The sequence below is a fragment of the Felis catus genome, chromosome D2 (genome assembly GCF_018350175.1).
Source record: "Felis catus isolate Fca126 chromosome D2, F.catus_Fca126_mat1.0, whole genome shotgun sequence".
NCBI classification, from domain to species: domain Eukaryota; kingdom Metazoa; phylum Chordata; class Mammalia; order Carnivora; family Felidae; genus Felis; species Felis catus.
The window spans coordinates 80,375,779-80,397,791 of record NC_058378.1 but is presented as its reverse complement, the minus strand read 5'-3'; the positions used below and the strand labels follow the sequence as shown (position 1 = coordinate 80,397,791).

Genomic DNA, 22,013 nt, shown 5'->3' with positions numbered 1-22,013 from the left:
CAGGACAAAAACTCACACTAACAACTTCTAAACTTCAAAAACTGACCCGGAAATTATTCGAATAATGTGATCTATTACAATATGTACCCCTTCATTTTCTCTCTCTCTCTCTGAAATATCTTTATCTATCTTAGGTTCTTTCAAGAATGAAAGAAAATACATTACTTTTGTTATTTCTGTATTAATTTAAACTCCATATCAGCCATTGAATATTTTTAATATCATACTGCCTGTGGAATAGTGGAGTAGGAATTGTCATCAGCCACATTTTAGTTTTATTTGTCCCCGATTCTTTATTATGGACATTTTCAAACATACGAAACAGTAGAAGGAATTGTACAACAAGCACTCATATATATACCTATCACCTAGATTCAGCAAAGGTTGCTGACCTTTGCCGTATTTTCTTTCTCAGTATATGTGGTTTTCAAATCATTTGGATGTGCGCTGCAGACATCATGACTTTTCACCCCTAAACATTCAGCCTGTATTTCCTAGAAATCAGGAGATTTTTCCTCACATAATCATAGCATCATTATGGCAGCCGAGAAAACTCACAATTTCCTAATATCATCTAACCCAGTCTTCATTCAAATTTCCCCGCGTGTGTAGTTTTTTCAAAGTCCAGATTGTTGTGTTTTTAGAATCTCTTTTAGTCTTTCCACCTTTTCTTCCCCCCATGACACTGGCTTTTTGAAGAACTTAGGCCATTCATGTCACAGTGTCCCATGTTCTGGCTTTGATGGTTTCCTTGAGACACTGTTGACTTTGTCCCTGTGTGTTTCTTGTTAACGGGACGTTAGACCCAAAGACATGGCTGATTCAGGTTGGGAAGTCGGGATACTCCACAGGTGAAGTACATCACGTCACAGGTGATAGTCCCATCATGTCAGGAGGCCCGGGGTGTCATGGAGTCCCCGTGAGTAACACTGATCGCTTGCTGAGTGAGATCTCTCCATTGGAAACAGACAATTTTGAGACCACCAAGGCCCCCGGAGCATGCACAAAGCACTAGATAACAGTAAGGAATTATTCATTTCATTCGGGTGATGATGGTGTGGTTGTGTAAGGAAATGTCCTTATTTCTTAGACACACGGACGTGTTTAGGAGTTTGTAGATGGATAAGATGTTGTGGACATGCTTTGAAGGAACAGAGCAAAAGTGGGGGCTGGGAGAAAAAAACAGAAAGACAGAAAGACAGAAAGACAGACAGACAGACAGAAAGAAAGAAAGAACAGAGCAATATATATATATTTTTTATTTACATCCAAGTTAGCCTAAAGTGCAATGATTTCAGGAGTAGATTCCAGTGATTCATCCCCTATATACAACACCCAGTGCTCATCCCAGCAAGTGTCCTCCCTAATGCCCCTTCCCCCATGTAGCCCATCCCCCCACCCACAACCCCTCCAGCGACCCTCAGTTTGTTCTCTAAATTTAAGAGTCTCTTCTGTTTTGTCCCCCTCCCTGTTTTTATGTTCTTTTTGCTTCCCTTCCCTTATGTTCATCCGTTTTGTCTCTTAAATTCCACATATGAGTGAAATCATATGATATTTGTCTTTCTCTAATTTTGCTTAGCATAATCCCCTCCAGTTCCATCCACGTTGTTGCAAATGGCAAGATTTCGTTCTTTTTGATCGCCGAGTAATACTCCTTTGTCTACATGTACATACCACGTCTTCTTTATCCATCCATCCGTCGATGGACAAGAGCAAGGATTTTTTAAAGGAAAAGAGGAAGATTAAGCAAGGGTGTCCCCTGGTTGACAATCCTTGAAACGGAAGAGTCACGGTTCTTCGTACTACCCTCTCTACATACCTACCTTTGAAAATGTTCATATTAGAGAGAAAAAGAGCGAGTGATTTCGCGATGGTGAAGCGCAACAGAGTCAAACCCAGATCCCCCAGCTTCCCGATTGCGCCCTGGTCATCAGGACTTTTCCTTGCTCGGGCAGCGTCCTGAGCGAGCGCCAGCACGGCCGGCTCTTTAAACCACGGTGGAACTTGTCAGCACTGTTCCAAAGGGCAAAATACCTTTTGTCAGCCTTAACTTTGTAAGATCCACTCGCACTTGTTTGCTTAACAAAAGGTCACAGTTAGTTTCCAAAATGGCCAAAGGGTGAAATTGAAAACGATAGCCCTTCCTAAAGGGCACGTTTTGTTCTCGGAGGAATGGTACAGACCCCTTGAGCACATTTCTGGTTCTACTAAGGAGGCTGATCTGGGAGCCAACCCAGGACTTGTGTTTGAGCGCGGGTGACAGAAACCCATTCTTCCCTTTAAAAAAAAAAAAAAAAAAAAAAGTTGTATGTATTTATTTTTGAGAAAGAGAGAAAGTACGCAGGTGATGGAGGGGAGGAAAAAAAAGGGGGGGGGGGTGGACACAGAATCCCAAGCAGTGCAGAGCCTGCCTCGAACCCATGAACTGAGATCATGACCTGAGCCAAAATCAAGAGCCGGACGCCTAAATGACTGATCCACTCAGGCAGAAACCCATTCTGACCCTGGAGGAAAACCCAACCCATGAAAGAAATGAGACTCGCAAGATTGCTTTCCTGGCCCTTCCAGGTTTCTCCAGGGACGGTTGCAACTCTCTTCAGAGATGGGCCCTGGCTTCCTAGGGCACCTTACCTAGGAAAACCGGGCCAGCTCTAAGGTAATCGCTTCTGTGGTGCTTACGGTTTACCAAGGCATGTTTATGTTTTCAGCAATTCCCTCAACTATCCTCAAGCCCATTTTCCAGATAAGATAATAGAGGTCCCGAGTGGCTAGGAGACTTCTGGAGACCACATAGCTGATACAGGCGGCAGTTGGGCTCCTGGATGGAAATCTCTTCATCCTCTGCCTAGCCTTGACACTAGGTCAATCTGTGCCTGCCTTGCGCACTGCATGATGGGCCCCAACAGGCTTAGGTAGGAAACTTTATCAAGAGTGTTTTCAGGGGTGCTTGGGTGGCTCAGTCGGTTAAAGCATCCGATTCCTGATTTCAACTCAGCTCACGATCTTGGCCGAGGTTCATGAGATTGAGCCCCGTGCTGGGCTCTGGGCTGATGGTGTGGAGCCTGCCTGGAATCCTCTCTCTCAAAATAAATAAATAAACATTAAAAAAAAAAAAAAAAAAAAAGAGTGTTTTCAGCATGCATGCAGTTTAAAGAAGTCAACATTTACACTAGTAACCTCCTCAGATGACCCTTTACTTACTGCTTAATTCTTTAGGAGCAAGTATATCTACGGGGCAGTTTTATTTGGGTCCCCAATCTTCCTTCAACGGTCAGGCGACAGATACTTGTGGACACCCTCTCTCTGCCAAGCTTGGTTTCGTGCCAAGAATTCAAGTCAGAGATGCCTCAGAATGTCCTGCTCTCGAGGGCTTCGTGTCCTACAGGGCAGTTAGACGTACTCGCTGTAACTCCAGAGAACGTGCCGATGCTCCAATAACACGCATGCCCGGCGCCCAACAGACATCTGAACGAGTACTCAGCACCAGCCTCCCGGGGGAGTCAGAAAGGTTTCCTGAAGGAGGTGACATTTGATCTGGACCTTAAACAGTGAGTAAGATTGTGACACATTGAGAAGATGACGAACTCTTTAAGGATTCAAATGGCATAAAATCTCTCTTAACTTCCCCCTCACCAGTGGGCCAGGCATCTACCTCGGACTTACTGTTTCTAGAGAGAGCTTAGTTACGGCCTCCAAATTCCTCCCGTGCACCACACCCTGAAACCGTCTGGAAGTTCTTTTGGAGGGTCCACATTTCAGTGCAGCTAAACCACGTCTGTTTCCAATCAATCAAGACTAATGACTGGGGGCACCTGGGTGGCTCAGTCGGTTAAGCATCTGACTTTGGCTCAGGTCACGATCTCTCGGTTCACAGGTTCGAGCCCCACGTCGGGCTCTGTGCTGGCGGCTCAGAGCGCGGAGCCTGTTTCGGATTCTGTGTCTCCCTCTTCTTCTGTCCCTCCCCCGCTCGTATGCGGTCTCTCAAAAATAAATAAAAACATTTTAAAAAAATTAAAAAAGACTAATGACTAGTGGCCCCAAGCTCTATCAAGCAGTGCCCACAGCTGATTGGTCACAGCAAACGTCCCAAGCAAGCATATATTTGCTTTGGAATCAAACACCTCCCAGACCTGTTTGCATGTGCGATGAATCATCAAGGGTCTATATGACTGCTAATACTTAACACAATGCAAGGTTCCCCCGAGCAGGAAAGGTACCATGCTCCAGACGAATAGCAAGCAGGACACAAGAATCTAGTTCTCTACAAGATCAAGGAAATCATTCTTACAGTTTAACCCTCCAAAGTCCATTTGTAAACGCAAGCACGTTTACCTTAGAAAAATATCAAAATAACTGCTTCAGTTTTTCATCACTTTCAACCTCAGAAGGCATTTCTTATGTGCTTTTTGGAAATTTAGGAAATGGATTCTAAACGAAGAAAAGTAGAACTGGCCCCAGATTTATTAGAAAAAAAATCAGGGCCAATGTCAAACAAAATGTAAGTACAGTAAAACCTTGGATTGTGAGTAACTTGTTCTGTGAGTGTTTTGCAAGACGAGCAAATTTTTTTTAAGTTTATATATTATTATTTTGGAGAGAGAGAGAGAGAGAGAGAGAGAGAGAGAGAGAGAGGAAGGCCAGAGAGAGAGAGGGAGAGAGATCCCAAGTAGGCTCCACAGCATGGAGCCCAATGTGGGGCTTGAACCCATGAACCGTGAGATCATGACCTGAGCTGAAACTAAGAGTCCAATGCTTAACTGACTGAGCCACCCAGGTGCCCCTGAGCAAACATTTCTAATAAACTTTAACTTGACAGACGAGTGATGCCTTGCCATACGAGTGGTGCCTGATGCCGAATGTCACATGACCACAACTGAGCCAATGGTTCTTGAAATTTGCTTTGATATACGAATGCTTTGGATTACAAGCATGTTTCTGAAACGAATTAGCTCGTAAACCAAGGTTTTACTGTACGTGATTTCATCTGGAAATCAGGTAAAAGTTGAATGCAGAGAAGTTAGCAGCATTCAGAAGGCTGATCTACATCGGCCACAAGTCTAAAAAATTGCAGTGAGGTGGTGAAGAGACCCAGGGAATCAAGAATGTTTACAGAATCATTTCTAGGGTGGTGTGCGTGAAATAATTCATGTAACCAATGACCCACCATTTCCGAGGTCTTTTATTATACAAATACTTACTGCAGAAATATTAGACAACACAGATAAGGACGGTGACACCTGGGTGGCTCAGTCGATTGAGCATCCGACTTCGACTCAGGTTATGATCTTGTAGTTCGTGGGTTCAAACCCCGCATCGGGCTCTCTCCTGTCCCAGAACCTGCTTTGGATCCTCTAGTCTCCCTCTCTCTCTGCCCCTCCCTCACCCCACCTCTCTCTCTCTCAAAAATAGACATTAAAAAAAATACAAATAAGGATGGAAAAAAAAATCACCTGTATTGCCATGACCTAGGGACAACACTGTTAATACTGTGGCGAAGATCCTTCCAGATTGTTTTCTATCAACAGCAGTATTATATATTTTTCCCCTTAAAAATCAGACCATAACTGGGGCACCTGGGTGGCTCAGTCGGTTAAGTGGCTAACTTCAGCTCAGGTCATGATCTCACGGTTTGTGAGTTCGAGCCCCACATTGGGCTCTGTGCTGACAGCTCGGAGCCTGGAGCCTGCTTCGGATTCTGTCTCCCTTTCTCTCTGCTCGTCCCCTGCTTGCACTCTCTTTCTCTCTCAAAAATAAGCATTAAAAAAAATTTTTTTTAAATCAGACCATAACTTACATACTACTTGGAAACCTGCTTTCTTCATGTACCTAGAACCTATCTTTCCACATCAAGACATCTTTTTTACTTTATCTCAGTATTTTTAATGGCTACAGACTGCTTCTTCTATGGGTGTACCAAACTAAACCATTCTGCTATCATTAGCATTGATTTCCAGTTTTTTACTGTTAGAAAAAAGCTACAGTGAATGACCTTTTTGCTAAATCTTTGTGCACACAGAAAGCCACTTCTCAGTACTACATTCTGGATCATGCGTGGCACCTGGCATTCAAGAGGACCTCTCCCTGTTGAGGTTCTAAGGCCTCACTGCTAGAGAGAGGCCACCCCTCCCCGATCTCCAGGGGTCAGAGAAACCCCAGAGCGACTCAGTTTGGATGTACCCGATGTCCTGACTCTCCTGCTTTATTTAGGACATCATGAAAATCACTGTAAAAGGGGAAGACAATGTAAGTGAAATGCCAGAACTTTCCCTAAATCTGTCTGCCATGAGGTCGAAAAGTAAACATTTCCCACTATTTATTAGCACCACCTTTGCAGAACCAGTTTCCTTTCAGTCTTCCTGTCTGACAGAATTAAGGTTTGCTGTGAGACAGAAGGAAGCAGAGCCTTGTAGAATGATCTTCTAGCAAGTGAAATGAAACCTGTACTGACCCAGAACAAGGTAATAACTGTTTTTTTCTACTGTATTTTTATTTTGCATTCCCCAGACTCCTTTTTTTAGCTGCGTAAGATATGGATTCACAGGATGCCTGGGTGGCTCAGTCAGTTAAGTGTTGGACTCTTGATTTCAGCCCAGGTCACGATCTCATAGATCTTGTCATTGAGTCCCGCATGGGGCTCTGTGCTGACAGCATGGAGGCTGCTTGGGATTCTGTCTCTCTGCCCCTCTCCCCCGCTCACGCTCTCTCAAAAATAAACACTAAAAAAAAAAAAAAAAAAAAAAAAAAAGATATGGGGGCGCCTGGGTGACTCAGTTGGTTACATATATAACTTCGGCTCAGGTCATGATCTCACGGTTCGTGAGTTCAAGCCCTGCATCCGGTGAGCTCGAGCCCCACTTTGGGCTCCATGCTAACAGTGTGGAGCCTGCATGGGATTCTCCTTCTCTCTCTGCCCCTCGCTCACTCACGCCCTCTCTCGCTCCAAAAAAAAAAAAAAAAAAAAAAAGATACGGATTTACAAGATGGTACATTTAAATCTTTTTTGGGAGCACCTGGCTGGCTCAGTCAGTGGAACGTGCAACTCCGGATCTCAGGGTCAAGAGTTCAAGCCCCACGCTGGGTGTAGAGATTATAAATAAACTTAAAAAAAATCTTTTTATTAAAGCAGTTATTGTCACTGCTCCACTTTGGAATTTTAAAACATAAATCCTTAGAGTCTGAATTTTGGGGATGAAATTTCTGTTTTTATGTTTTGGTCCTTCCCCAGAAAAGCCAATTCCAACATGTAACTAAGCATAGCCAGACTTCTAAGTAAGTTAAAAAGAATCCTGTCTTCTTTTTTCTAAATAGTTGGAGGAGACACAGAGTAGAATCTTGAAGGGCTAGAGCCCCCATTTTAAAATCTCACTGAGGGGCGCCTGGGTGGCTCAGTCGGTTAAGCGGCCGACTTCAGCTCAGGTCATGATCTCGCGGTCCGTGAGTTCAAGCCCCGCGTCAGGCTCTGGGCTGATGGCTCAGAGCCTGGAGCCTGCTTCCGATTCTGTGTCTCCCTCTCTCTCTGCCCCTCCCCCGTTCATGCTCTGTCTCTCTCTGTCCCAAAAATAAATAAACGTTGAAAAAAAAAAAATTTAAAATCTCACTGAAACAGCCTCTCGCCTTGGATTTTGGAAGATACATTGCTCCCCGGGAACGGCTCACACAGAATCCAGAAAGTGCTCGCTAGCCAGCAGATCCTCATCAGAAGGCAGTTCTGTAATCCCTATGACTCTAGGAGCACCAGGTTCTATAACGTCTAAACATCTAAACATGGTTAGCTTAATTCAGGCAGGAATCTCTTCAAACAAGACCAGTTCTTATGGGAAAGGTGCCTTTGGGGGACTTTCTAAGATTCAGTGTTGCACTCAATGGATACTCCGTTCTCTTGGTACTCAACACATGCTCCTTGAAATCAACAGGTACATATTAGTAAATAGCGTTCTCGGATTTTCCCGAAACCAGCCTTACCCAAATTCTGAACGCTGGTTAAGTTTTCGTGACCTTTAGGAAACCATATTAAAAGGCCCCTGGATGGCTCAGTTGGTTAAGCGTCCGACTCTTGATTTCGACTCAGGCCATGATCTTATGGTTCGTGAGCTTGAGCCCCGTGTGGGGCTCTGCACTGACAGTATGGAACCTGCTTAGGGTTCTCTCTGTCCCTCTCTTTCTGCCCTTCCCCCGCTTGCACGTGCGCTCTATCTCAAACAAACAAACAAACAAACAAACATTTAAAAGATAGAACACTGTATTAAGTCTCCTAAGAATGGCCTGAGTGAACTGAGGCCAAGACCTTGGTGGGTGCTGAGACAGACGTCACAACGGTGGTACCATGATTAAATAAGTTTTTATTGTCACATTTAACTGCTTTGTCAGATACACATTGTAGGTTTCAGTATGGCATAAAAATAAAGATATTTTCCTGAATGTCAGAATCTGAACAGAGGAGATGGCTATGGCACTTAAAAAAATGAAATTCACACTGGTGCTGAAGCTGCTAAAGGGAGCCGATAACCAGAACACATGTGCAGATGAAGAGGTCTGCAACATCTCAAATCGAATGGCAGTGGTGTAAGGCCAACAAAACCGTGACAGCAGGAAAGTACAGACCCCAGAGTGGATCTCGGAAGAACGGCACTTTTAGCATTTCATTTTTCGGTCTACACGGTGTCATTTAGTATTGGAACCGAAGCTCAGGGAGTCGACTTCTCTCCAACGAAATAAAACTACTTTTCCAGAACCCGGATTTTAAGCCTCTTTTAAAACCTTTCTTATCCTCACAGGTTTTAACTAGTTCACGGGAAAGGCAGTCACATCCCAAAGCGTTAACTTCGCGGGCTGACCTCATCACAAACGCTGGGTCTTGTCATTTCCAAACCAGGAACCTAGCGCGCTCATGAATGTCTTTAGTGGTTTCACACATTCTGGGCAAAACTAGAAAACAAGCGGTAATTAAATAAAAATAGAAGTGCATCCCAACAGAAAGTCTCTATGCATTCCGCAACTATCCTCCAAGTAGCAATTTAAAAAATAATAAGTATGGTTATTCAGGTTTAAAACGAATCTCTAGTCACCAAGATTCCCAAATGGTTTTTCAAACGTCTTTCCTCCACAAATAAAACTAACACTAGGATTGGTCAGAATTGCTAAATGCGTTCTATCCCTTACGTACGAACTCGGCTAACTCCACTGCGTCTGGAGTCTGTTCCGCATGAAGCGCAGGTCTGGAGCAGAACTCCTTTCTGTTATCTGCTGCTGTGTGTCCTTCGGTTGGAAGACTCCAGAACAGAGACCATAAATGTGGCTAGTGCAACAAAGCAGTCACTGTCATACCCCGAAAGAAAAATAAGTAATTTATTTTATGACATACTTATTTGGATGATTACTTACTGGTAATTAGTATCTCTACATTTTTTTTTTTTTTAAAGGCAACCATTTTAAGTGACAACAGATATCAGGCTAGTAGAAAAGAGTTGAAACAAAGCCCTCTCTTTTGATCTCACAAAGTCATGCAGACAAGAGAAGGTCCATCCGATTTGTTCCAATCAGGCTTCTTGGAATTATCAAAATTTCTTTCTGGCAAAGATGAATTTGGCTCATCATAGAAAGAAGGTTCTTTGAAGGCTGCTGCTAAACTCGTTTCCCTTTGAAAAAGTAAATTTCAAGGCATGATAGTGCAAGAGGTAAGTTTTTGATTTATAGAACATTTATAGACTAATTGTGCTTAGTCTCTAATTTTTCCAATTTATTTGAAAGAACAGAAACTATGTTGATAAGTTTCACTCTGCCTAAATTTACCAGTACATCCATGAATCGCACCAGAATTAGGACAATTTGATTATCTTAATGATTCGGTCGCGAAACCTGCGCACTGCGACTGCAGGTGGGAACCGGCGGACGTGAGGCTCCTACCAGTTAGTTCTGTGCCCGGGGACCCTCCTGTTGGGTGTCCGGGGCTCTGAGAAAGCAGTTCTCCCCCCTCCCCCAGATTAAGTCCTCAAAAACCTCTCTCAATAAGCAATGAAGAAAAACCATGCTAAGTGGAGAGTTTCTTGTTCAGCTAAATCTGGGAGGTCTGAGTGTTCCTGGAGCCCCCGTCGGGATGTGTCAGGGCCCGAGAATCCCTCGAATGGGAGTATTCGCTGTTAGAGGGTTCTGTGGGGTCAATCAAATTTTCATAATCGCTGTCATCGGACTCCTCGACACTGTCTCCAGCTGCTCTTTGGGAAGGAGGAAGGTCTGTGTCGCTCCCGGGACACTGCAGTCCGGCACTGCTGGGAGCGTAACTGGAAGAACCCACGGCCTGCGGCCGAGGCATAAAGACACTAGTTTCCATGCGAGAATGGCTCAAAGTACTTTCTTGATTGTTTGGGTGAAAATCAGAATAAGGGGGAGGAGGATCGGAGGCCTCTGCGTCTCCAAGCGTACTTCTACCTTCGGCTGCAAGCCCAGCGTAGGGCATCCGGGGGCTGAAGGCCGGTCCCGAACTTTCGGATGGCACCTGCCTGCTGATCATCGCCTGCTGCAGTCCTGGACCAAAACAAAGAAAACTGTAACACTTTCTCTACTTTGGCAGCTTTGCATCTCAACGCACTAAGCAGTCAGCCTGAATGTTCCAGAGAATGGCAACAAAGCAGTGAAACTGATTACTACTCTTAATTATCTTACATGTGCACGGTACTTCATAACTTACAAAACATGTTCCTATAATTTATTGAAGCCTCAAAAAAAACTTCTGCGGGGGGCGCCTGGGTGGCTCAGTTGGTTGAGCGTCCGGCTTTATAGCTCAGGGCATGATCTTGCAGTTTGTGAGCTCGAACTCTGCTATCAGTGTAGAGCCCACTTCGGATCCTGTCGCCTTCTCTCTGTCCCTCCCCGGCTCATGTGCTCTCTCTCTCTCAAAAATAAATAATCATTTAACAAAATAATAAGGTTTTCAGAAGGTTTTATTATTATTATTATTATTATTATTATTATTCCGAAGGTTTTAATAAAAACCTTCTGAAGTCGTCATTATTAATATCACTGTTTGCCAAATGATTACACAAGGGACCAGAGTTCAGAAAGGCTAAGTGACTTCACTAAGGGAGCAACTAGAAGTGAGGCCCTGATACTCAAAGGCAGATCTTCTAATTCCAAATCCTGTGCTGTTTCCCTCCCCTGTTGCTTACTGTGCTTACAGACTGTGGGGACGGGAATAAACAGTCCTTACCACCCGTGGCAGTCATTTGAATGTGACTTTCTTCTTTGACAGACATCAAAAAGCATTTCTCTTTACAACTACTCATCACAATACACTCGTATACCATTTTCTCCTTCCAAGTTTAAAAGCCCTATATTAGGTGGCCAATTTTCCAGGTTCTAGGCCATAAATACAGCACATTTTTTTTTCTTTAACGTAAGCTCTACACCCAACGTTGGGCTCAAACTCACCACCCTGACATCAAGAGCTGCACTCTCCATCGATTGAGCCAGCCGGGCACCCCAATATAGTGCATTTTTGTGTATGCTCTGGAATAATACCACAACTAGGAGTCCACAGCTTTGAAAAACACTCATACAAAATTTAGAAAAGAACAGAGAAAATAAAATCACCCATAATTCTATCGCCTAGATAATACTATTAGACTTTTGGTGAAAAGAGTACAGGATTTGTTGGAATTAAAACATAAACATTTTAGGGGCATCTGAATGGCTCAGTTGGTTGAGTGTCCAACTTCGGCTCAGGTCATGATCTCACGGTTTGTGAGTTCAAACCCCAGTCGTGCTCTGTGCTGACAGATCAGAGCCTGGAGCCTGCTTCAGATTCTGTGTCTCCCTCTCTCTCTGCCCCTCCCCTGCTCATGCTCTGTCTCTCAAAACTGAATAAATGTTAAATAAATAAATAAATAAATAAATAAATAAATAAATAAATAAATAAAAATTAAAAGTTAAAAAAAAAGATAAAGATTTTAGGTGTCAACCCTTCCCCCCCTTTCTGAATTCCAGTCTCATTATCCAGCCTGGTGTGTGTGTGTGCGTGTGTGTGTGTGTGTATTTTAAACATAGCTGACACTGTGTGTTTATGTCATTTTACATCCTAGTGCTTTCTGGGTACTATCTCAGGTCATTACTGGGTATTATCTGGTAATATGCTGGTAATATAGTGGGTATTATCCCAGGTCATTAAAAATTCACCTTAATGGCTGTACAATATTCCACCATATAGATATGCCATAATTTATTCAATTATTCTACTGCTATTTATTTGACTACTCCAATAGGTTGTTTCTAAGATTTTAGAGTTACAAAGTTGTGATTATTATTCTTGTGTAGAAATCCTCGTCTGCATTTCTGATTATCTCTCAAAAAATGTTAACACTAAATGTGAATCAGGTATCACTTACCTAGAAATATAAATTACCTTTTAATTGGTTTACAAATATTTTTTTTAAGTTACTTTTTTTTTTTTAAGTTTATTTGCTTATTTTGGGAGAATGTGCATCCAAGCGGGGGAGGGACAGAGAGAGAGAGAGAGAGAGAGAGAGAGAGAGAGAGAGAATATCCCAAGCAGGCTCTGCTCTGTCAGTGCAGAGCCTGATGTGGGATTCGATCTCTTAAACCGAAATCAAGAGTCGGACGCTTAACTGACTGAGCCACCCAGATGTCCCGGTTTGCAAGTATTCTTCTTAAATCAGAAAAGATTATACATTTAATGTACACATGTTAAATCCGGTGATGCTATAGCAAACATGTCTCTTCCCATGCTGGAATCAATAGATTCTTGGGCCTAATTCTCATTCAACCAGCTGGTTCCCTTAGCCTAATTGTATCCATTCATCCACAGCTACCAAAAAACAGACATTACAGCCTTTGCTGTGATCCTATCAATCAAATGTGAAGTTAAAAGAATATTGGATCTGGGAAGGCAAGCTGGTGCAGCCACTCTGGAAAACAGTATGGAGGTTCCTCAAAAAACTGAAAACAGAACTACCCTACGACCCAGCAATTGCACTACTAGGCATTTATCCAAGGGATACAGGTGTGCTGTTTCGAAGGGGCACATGTACCCCCATGTTTAGAGCGGTACTATCGACAACAGCCAAAGGATGGAAATGGCCCAAATGTCCATCGAGGGACGAATGGATAAAGAAGATGTGGTATATATCTACAATGGAGTATCACTCGGCAATCAAAAAGAATGAAATCTTGCCATTGGCAACTACGTGGATGGAACCACGTGGAGGGTATTATGCTAAGTGAAATTAGTCACTCAGAGAAAGACAAAAATCATAGGACTTCACTCCTATGAAGACTTTAAGAGACAAAACAGATGAACGTAAGGGAAGGGAAACAAAAATAATATAAAAACAGGGAGGGACAAAACAAAAGAGACTCATAAATATGGAGAACAAACTGAGGATTGCTGGAGGGGTTGTGGGAGGGGGGATGGGCTACAGGGGTAAGGGGCAGTGAGGAATCTACTCCTGAAATCATTGTTGCACTATACGCTAATTTGGACGTAAATTTAAAAAATAAAATTAAAAAAAAAAAAAAGAATATTGGGTCGCTCCTTTATGCGGTATGATGAACACGGGACATGATCCCCACCCGGGAGGTGTGCGGGGTTATTAACTCAGTCAGGAACTTCACGTCTGCTGTGAACAGACCGTAGCGGTCAAGGCACACAAGTCTGCGGCAACCCCTTCCTGCGATTTATTCTCACTTGCTTCAGCCTTTCTCCTTTTAATCTCCTCTTTTGGTTTCAGAGACTTGGGAAGGACATCATGGGAAACAGTACTTCTCTTCTGGAAAGCTTAGAGACCAGCAAACGCTCTCTCGCCATCAGCCTCACGCGGGGCTGGACGAGTGTAGAAGGGTTCCTGTGATTTATCATGTGGTTCGACGTTTGAAACGAGACGTTTCCCTGATACCAAATGGTGAAAGTAATGGAAACACTCACTTCTTTCTTGCTCCTTTTCATGTTTCCTCTGAGTGATTTGTCTTCTCAATTTGTTCACTTCTGCCTGACAAGACGCAACAACTCGCTCGCTCTTTTCCACATCTGCACACACTGCCTGAGGGAAAAAAATGACAACAGGAACAGTCCGTTTCAAATTCAAGCACGAGGCGTTCCACGGAGACAGCACTGACTGGAGCCCTAGGAAGAGCTCAGACGCTGCCTCGAGTCACAAAGCAGAGGTGGGAGGCAGAGCAGGATCAGGAGGGCCCAAGGGACAGGTCCTGTTATCCACTGACTTGCTTCCTTAATTCTGTGAAGATGATGATGCTATTGAGTCTCTGGACTCTTGAAAAATAAGGGTAAGATGGGAAAGATTTGATTCTTTCCCTCGCATACCAGTCTAGCATCCAAAGGATGAACAACAGATAGGACAGGAATGAGAGGCTTTCAACTTTAATTTATAACCAACAATAAAAAATCAGATGTCGCAAATAAACTTATTTCACAGAAAAGATTTATCATTGGGGAGAGCGGGGAGGAAAAGTTTCAAGTCGAGACTTAATAAAGACAGCCAGGGAGTCTACACCTATGCCACCCGGCTACTCCCATCAAGGCACCCGATGCGTTACTGGCGGCTGCACAGCAGGCCTTATGCAGTCGGCAGTGAAATGAGAACAGCCACTCGGAGGCCGGCTAGACAGTGCTGACAGCCTGCACAGAGCACGGTCATGAATTTAGGACAAAAAGCTGTTTTTCACGCACGTTCCTTCCATAGCAGAAATACCAGAAACTGCCAGAAAGTAGGCCGGTCACCAGCGAGCCTGTATAAAGCTCCCTGTGCTGCTGGGTGGGCCGGGACCCTACTCTGGAACACTAACGCTGGAAACTGCGTCGTGTCTGCTTTCTTCTTGGGCCCCAAGCTGATCAGTGTGCTTCCCTCTTTTTCGGTAGCTGCCTGCACTCCCCTCGCTATTCCTTGGGGCTTCTTCCTCAAAGCTAGGCTTTCTCCAGGTCTGGGAGAGCTTCTTCGGCCACACCACTTCCCCTCTTGTTCTCAGAGCCTCTTTTGTCCTCGGGGTTCAGAGCAAATTACTCCTAGGAACACACTGGGGATGATGAAAAGATCGTGGGAAAGTACTGTTAGCACCTAGCTCAATCACTGGCTTGTAGGAGACGTTTCCATAAATACTTGTTGCATGAATGACTAGGAACGAACGGGCTCCAGGGAGATCCTCCCACTCGATGGAGGCAGCTGGGGGCAAAGCGAGTGAACCAGAGCGAAGGAGCAGGGCTATACCGGTCACGGGGGCCCTTTGATGCGGTCCCAACTCCGAGCGTCCTGATGGAGACAGCTGTGTTCTCAGCAATCCTTTAAACGTGGAATGTATTTCCCCAAAGAAAACACTGTTATAAACGGGGTCAGAAGTATTTAAACTAGTAATACTAACACTGTACTTCAGACTCTCTGCTTTCAGGCGCATAATGAGACAGCCTTTTGTAGGCTGACGTGAGTAACTACCCCACACATCTGATACTATTTGGGGAAAGCACATTCTGACTTTTGGACCATGATTCATTTGTCAGTTGGGAGATGATTAAAAATTAAAGTAGAATTAAAAGCACTTGGGCATTATGAATAAGATAAAAAACTAGTAAATAGTTACCTGCACTTTCTCCTGAAGTGCATTATACACCTGATAAATCGCCCTGATGTCTTTCATGACTCCATCCTTGTCAAAAAAGTCAGTACTAGAAGACAGGAAAAAGACGTCACAAAATTATCACGACCAGAAAGGCATTTTCCTATCACTTCCGCCTCGATTCATTACGTAAATGCTACAGTTCCAAGCGACTGTCTCAGCAGCAATGCCCATGCCACTAGAATCACGGAAGACAACAAAAAAAGAACCCACGTTACCAAGACAACTTGAAAAGTAATAAAACGCTACCCATTTTTCAGTGACCACATTTAGCTTTGGAACCTCAGAAATATGCATACTCTTTCAAAACTTTTATATCGATTGCCAAAAAAACAACAACAACAAAAAACTGGGGCAAATGTTTAAAAACAAAAGTACTGGTGAAGGTAAACTATCTTTTCGATAAGCATGAAATTCTGACACGTGGCGGTGGTGGGCTAGAGGATGACCTAGCTGCATTTTTCCACTTCAATCACATCAAGCTTGATCTCGCTTGTCTCCATGAATCTGTTAAACACTGTTCACAGAAGAAAGGAAAACACTTCCATTTTACTTTGAACTTACCCATGCTCTTTAATAACTTTGGCGTAACTCTGAGAAGTATTTGGCACTGAAGACACTTTGTACTCTTGCTGGCTAGTATTGCCTAGATTGGGGATAGCAAGGGATATCCTTTGATTATACCTGCGGAAGCATGGAGAAAGACCATGTCAAAGGCGCTGCTCTGCTTGAACCATGGGTCCTGGCAGTAGGAGTTGGGAGTCTCGGCACCGATGAACTACCAGAAGGTCTCACGGAGCACCTACTTTTACAACCCAAGGGCATATGAACTGGTAGAAACGCGACTGTAAACTCCTTGAGAGCGGAGGTCCCGTCTCATACCTCCTTTGCATCCCCACAGCAACTGGCAGAGTGCTGAGATTATTGTTAAGAGCTCAGGAAATACCCACTGATTACTTAATGAAATCTTGCAAACGGCTATTTAACAATTAATAATTGTTTTCACAAAGGGCACCTGGGTAAGTAGCTCAGTCGGTCAAGCATCCGATTTTGGCTCAAGTCATGAGCTCACGATCGTGAGTTCGAGCCCTACACTGGGCTCCCTGCTGTCAGCAAGGAGTCGGCTTCGGATCCTCTGTCTCCCTCTTTCTGCCCTTCCCTGCACGTGCTCTCTCTCTCAAAAATAAATAAACATTTAGGGGCACCTGGGTGGCTCAGTTGGTTAAGTATCCGACTTCGGCTCAGGTCATGATCCCACTGCTTGTGGGTTCGAGCCCCACGTCCGGCTCTGTGCTGACAGCTCAGAGCCTGGAGCCTGCTTCAGATTCTGTCTCCGTCTCTCTGCCCCTCCCCCACTCAAGCTCGATCGCTCTCTCAAATATAAATAAAAACAGTAAACAATTATTTTCACTAATGTTGATGTAATATAGTTTACAAGTGAATTTCCAGAAGGAAACCTTTCTGTTATTTACAGATAGACATCATAATCATGATTTTTTTTTTTTTTTTTTTTGCTTTCATAAGTTCACAATGCAAAACCCTCATTAACCAGTAGGTGGATCAATTTTACAATTTTCTCTTTGAAATCGGTTTTAAAATTACAGGCTTCCAGAGCAGTAAAACTGTATTTCTACATAATGGATTATGGAGAAGCAAATGATGATTTCCAGCTATTTATTCCTATAAGAATTTATGCATAACTAACATATCTTGCTAATGCCTCTTGATTCAAAAACAATTTTAATTTATACAACTGACAGGAAAATACCTTCTCTCATTACAAAGAAAGCTAGCTGAAAGAGAATTATAAAAGCTCTTTTTTTTTTTTTTAATGTTTATTTATTTATTTTTGAGTAAGAGACAGAGGCAGAGCATGAGCACAGGAGGGGCAGAGAGACAGAGAGGGAAACACAGAGTCTGAAGCAGGCTCCGGGCTCTGAGCTGTCAATGCAGAGCCCGACGTGGGGCTCGAACCCATGAACTGTGAGATCCTGACCTGAGCCGAAGTCGGAGGCTTAACCGACTGAGCCCCCCAGGCGCCCCAAAAGCTTTTCTTTAAAGATGCAATAATATGCACATTTTCAAAGTCATAAATCTCAATCATTTGCACAACATCTTTACTGTTTACATGAGGCTGGTGGGAATTCTTTCTTTACCTTCGATTTGGCCTAAAGAGAACATATTCTAAAGCATGAGTGGAATTGTTGGCGGTAGAGATGAAGCTGAAGAGAAGGAAGACGAGGTCGGGCACCCCAAGGATGCGGGTGAGCTGCTTATGGATCACCTGCTCTCTGTATGACATCTGCTGCTGTGTGTTTCGCCGGAATCTGTACCATCCGATAACTTTCTGCAATGAAAACAGAAGGAAGAAAGGTATTAAAACTTGCATGAAATCTTATGAATTTAATTCTGAACGTATCGATACAAACACCTATAAACACGTTCATAGCAGCTTTACATGCAATAGCTCAAAACCAGAAATGACCCAATTGATCATCAAGAGGTGAATGAATAAACAAACAAGATTCCTAGACGAAAACACAGAGCAATCTTTTGACGTCAGAAACATTTTTCTAGATATGCCTCCTCTGGCAAGGGAAACAAAAGCAACAATAAACTATTGGGACTACATCAAAATAAAAAGCTTCTGTGCAGCAAGGGAAATAATCAATAAAACTAAAAGACAACCTACTGAATGGGAGAAGATATTTGCAAATGATGTATCCAATATGGGGTTAATATCCAAAATATATAAAGAACTCCTACAACTCAACACCAAAAAACCAAATAATCCAATTTAAAAATGGGCAGAGGACATGAACAGACATTTTTTTGTAAAGAAGGCATACAGATGGCTAACAGACACATGAAAAGATGCTCAACATCACTAATCATCAGGGAAATGCAAATCAAAACCACAAGGAGATATCGACTCACACCTGTCAGAACAGCTAAAAAAACAAAAAACAAAAAACCCACAAGAAACAACAAATGTTGGTGAGGATGTGCATAGAAAGGAACTCTCGTGCACTGCTGGTGGGAATGCAAACTGGTACAGCCGTGGTGGGAAACAGTACGGAGGTTCCTCAAAGAATTAAAAATAAAATTACCATATGATCCAGTAATTCTGCTACTGGGCATTTACTCAAAGAAAACAAAAACACTAATTTGAAAAGATGTACACACCCCTGTGTTTATTGCAGCATTAATTACAATAACCAAGATATGGAAGCAGCTCGAGTGTCCATCCATAGAAGAATGGATAAAGAAGATATGGTAATATACACGATGGAGTATTAGGTATAAGAAAGAATGAAATCTTACCATTTGCACCAACATGGATGGATCTAGAAGGTTTAATGCTACGTGAAATAGGTCAGTCAGAGAAAGACAAATATTGTATGTTTTCCTCATACGTGGAATTTAGGAAACGAACAAAGCAAAAAGCGATCAACAAAAACGAAAAACAGACTCTTAACTACAGAGAACAAACTGGTGGTTGCCAGAGGGAGGTAGGTGGGGAAATGAGTGGAACAGACGAAGGATTAAGGGTATGTTTATCATGAGGAGCACTTGAATCATTTGTAAACCTGAAACAAATACAATACTATATATTAATTATACTTGAATTAAAGATTATAAATATACATATATATAAACTTTTAAAAAAGGGACAGAAGGAGATTTTGCAGGGATATGTTCATTATGTTATGCTGAAGGTTTCACGGGTGTATGAATATTTCAAAACTTATTTAAGTGTGTACTCTATGTGCAGCTCACTGTATGTCAATTTTACCTCAATACAATGATTTAACGAGTTTAGCTTCGTCAGCTCTAACTACGGGATAACTCAACTGTCTAAGCAAATTAGACTGTTATGCTCTCTGGAAGAATATTTCTTGTAATATGACCTCCTAGACACCCGGGAGCTTAATCAACTGCTCCTGGGCCCTACCGAACCTGCAGAATCAGAACATCCAAGGGTAGAACCAGGAATATAAATTTAAAACAATTCCTTGAGTTTTTTTCTTATACACACTAAAGTTTGAAAATCTCTGTTGTGGAAATACTTAACTCTATCAGAAGAATAACCTTCATAGAGCCTCTTTCTTTGAAACATACAATTTAAGTGAAAATCCTGATTTAAGAAGTAAAGGTAATTAAAAATTGTTAGCATCACTTTTTTCTTTTTTTTAACATTTTCTTATTTTTAATGTTTATTACTTATTTATTTTTAATATGAAATTTATTTTCGCATCACTTTTTTTCTAATGTTTGTTTATTTTTGAGGCAGAGAGAGCACGAGTGTGGGAGGGGCAGAGAGAGAGGCAGACAGAGGATCCAAAGCAGGCTCCCCGCTGACAGTAGTAAGCCCAATGCGGGGTTTGAACCCACAAACCATGAGATCATGACCTGAGCTGAAGTCAGAGGTTCAACCAGCTGAGCCACCCAGATGCCCTTGTTAGTGTCATTTTAAAATTAATAGTAAATTTCGATTATGTTTCGGAACTTTCATGTAGGAAGGAAATGAACCAACCTTTGCTGAACCCCTGTGCCCAGCCCCCAGATAGCTGTATTACAAATATTTTCACTAATTATCACAACTCTGGCAGGTGAGTAATGTTTTCTCCACTGGGTTTATATCACATGCAAGGAACTACAGGGAACAAAGAAATAGTTCCTGCCCTCATGGAGTTATTACTGACTATAAAGCATAACTTCCAATAAAAGCAATTCATTCTGGTATTTTTTTTTAAGAAATATTTTCTTTTTTTTTTTTTTAATGATTATTTATTTTGAGAGAGAGACAGAGAGCTTGAGTGGAGGAGGGACAGAGAGAGACACACAGAAACCAAAGCAGGCCCCAGGCTCTGAGCTATCAGGGCAGAGACCGACACAGGGCTCGAACCCACGAACTGTGAGGTCATGGACTGAGCCAAAGTCAGACGCTTAACCAACTGAACCACCCAGGTGTCCCCTGATACTCTTTTTTTAAAAAAATGTTTATTTATTTATTTTGAGAGAAAGAGAGAGTGCACACAAGTGGGAGAGGGGCAGAGACAGAGACAGAGAGAGAATCCCAAGCAGGCTCCGCAATGTCAGCACAGAGCCCAGTCTCTGTGTGGGGCTCAGTCTCACAAACTGCGAGATCATGACCCAAGTTAAAATCAAGAGTCGGACGCTTAACTGAGTCACCCAGGCGCCCCAAATTCTGATGTTCTTTAAACAAAAATAAAACCCAAACATTTTCTGACAACGTTACATCTTATAAAATACGTTTTGTCCAAAGTCGCGGAGCTAAGGAGTGACACCTAAGATGGGGAGCCTGTCTGCCTGTCTTCTCCGCTGTATAATGGTAACTGTACAGTTCCAAACTGGTCACATGACAGTGGTCATTACAAAGTAAAAAGCACTTAAAAAAAAACAGTGGGTAAGAAAAATCATCACCTTTCTGGAGCTACTGGTGCCTGAGAACACGCCATATTGCACCGCGAGCTTCAGGAGTATGACGAGTAATACAGAGTTAGCGCCTCTGGGGGTCTCTACTCCCCCCGCACCCCTGCAAAGGCCTGAGCGGTGCCAGCACATTGGTGGCTCCCAAGAAACACTCACTGATGAACAGAATCTTGCAAGGGGCTACTGGGTGAGCACTAATGCTTTTCACTAATGATTCCAATTGTTTTATTCCATTTGGGTTTTGTTTTCAATTTTTTTTTAAATTTTTATTTATTTTTGAGATAGAGAAAGAGCATGAATGGGGGAGGGTCAGAGAGAGGGAGACACAGAATCTGAAGCAAGCTCCAGGTTCTGAGCTGTCAGCACAGAGCCTGACGCGGGGCTCAAACTCATGAACTCGAGATCGTGACCTGAGCCAAAGTCGGATGCTCAACTGACCGAGCCACCCAGGCGCCCCTCCATTTGTATTTTCTGAGAAGCGGGGAGCTTTACACATTTATTTTGGATATCAACTGATAGTAATATACTTATTCATTTGATATTTGCTAAAAAGATGCCCCGTCATTCTGGTCAATGAAAGATGAGATGCCCAATTAATCCACACTGGTGACATTTAGGATTCTACCTTTTAGAGCTTAACAAGCTAGCTGCAAGACTACTGAGAAACTACTTCACTGATACTAAAAAGCCCATTTTTTGACAATTATGTTTGGGCCGTGAGGAAAAAGTGTGGACATCTTTCCCTACAACCTTATTTCTGAAGTTTTACAGACAACTTCTCACAAAGACTTCCCGCTCTGCTCTCAACTACACATTCACTTACATTTTTTGGAGCCAAAGCTATCTATCATCCCCAGTCCTGGGCACACTTGTCACTTTCACGCCATACGCCTTTTGGCCTTACGATGATACGAAGGTGGCAG

The 22,013-nt window shown here is 42.9% G+C and overlaps 1 protein-coding gene across 1 annotated transcript in view; it reads right to left on the bottom strand.

The window, feature by feature from the left end:
• Positions 1-8,319: 8,319 nt before the first annotated feature.
• ABRAXAS2 (abraxas 2, BRISC complex subunit) overlaps positions 8,320-22,013 on the bottom strand; it is a 31,387-nt gene continuing 17,693 nt past the window's right edge. The window contains exons 5-9 of the mRNA XM_003994500.5: positions 17,790-17,980; positions 16,198-16,317; positions 15,598-15,682; positions 13,934-14,048; positions 8,320-10,521 (exon numbers count right to left, since the gene is read on the bottom strand). Coding sequence (XP_003994549.1) covers positions 10,052-10,521; positions 13,934-14,048; positions 15,598-15,682; positions 16,198-16,317; positions 17,790-17,980 — 981 coding nt within the window. The 3' untranslated portion in view covers positions 8,320-10,051. The remainder of the gene's footprint in view (positions 10,522-13,933; positions 14,049-15,597; positions 15,683-16,197; positions 16,318-17,789; positions 17,981-22,013) is intronic.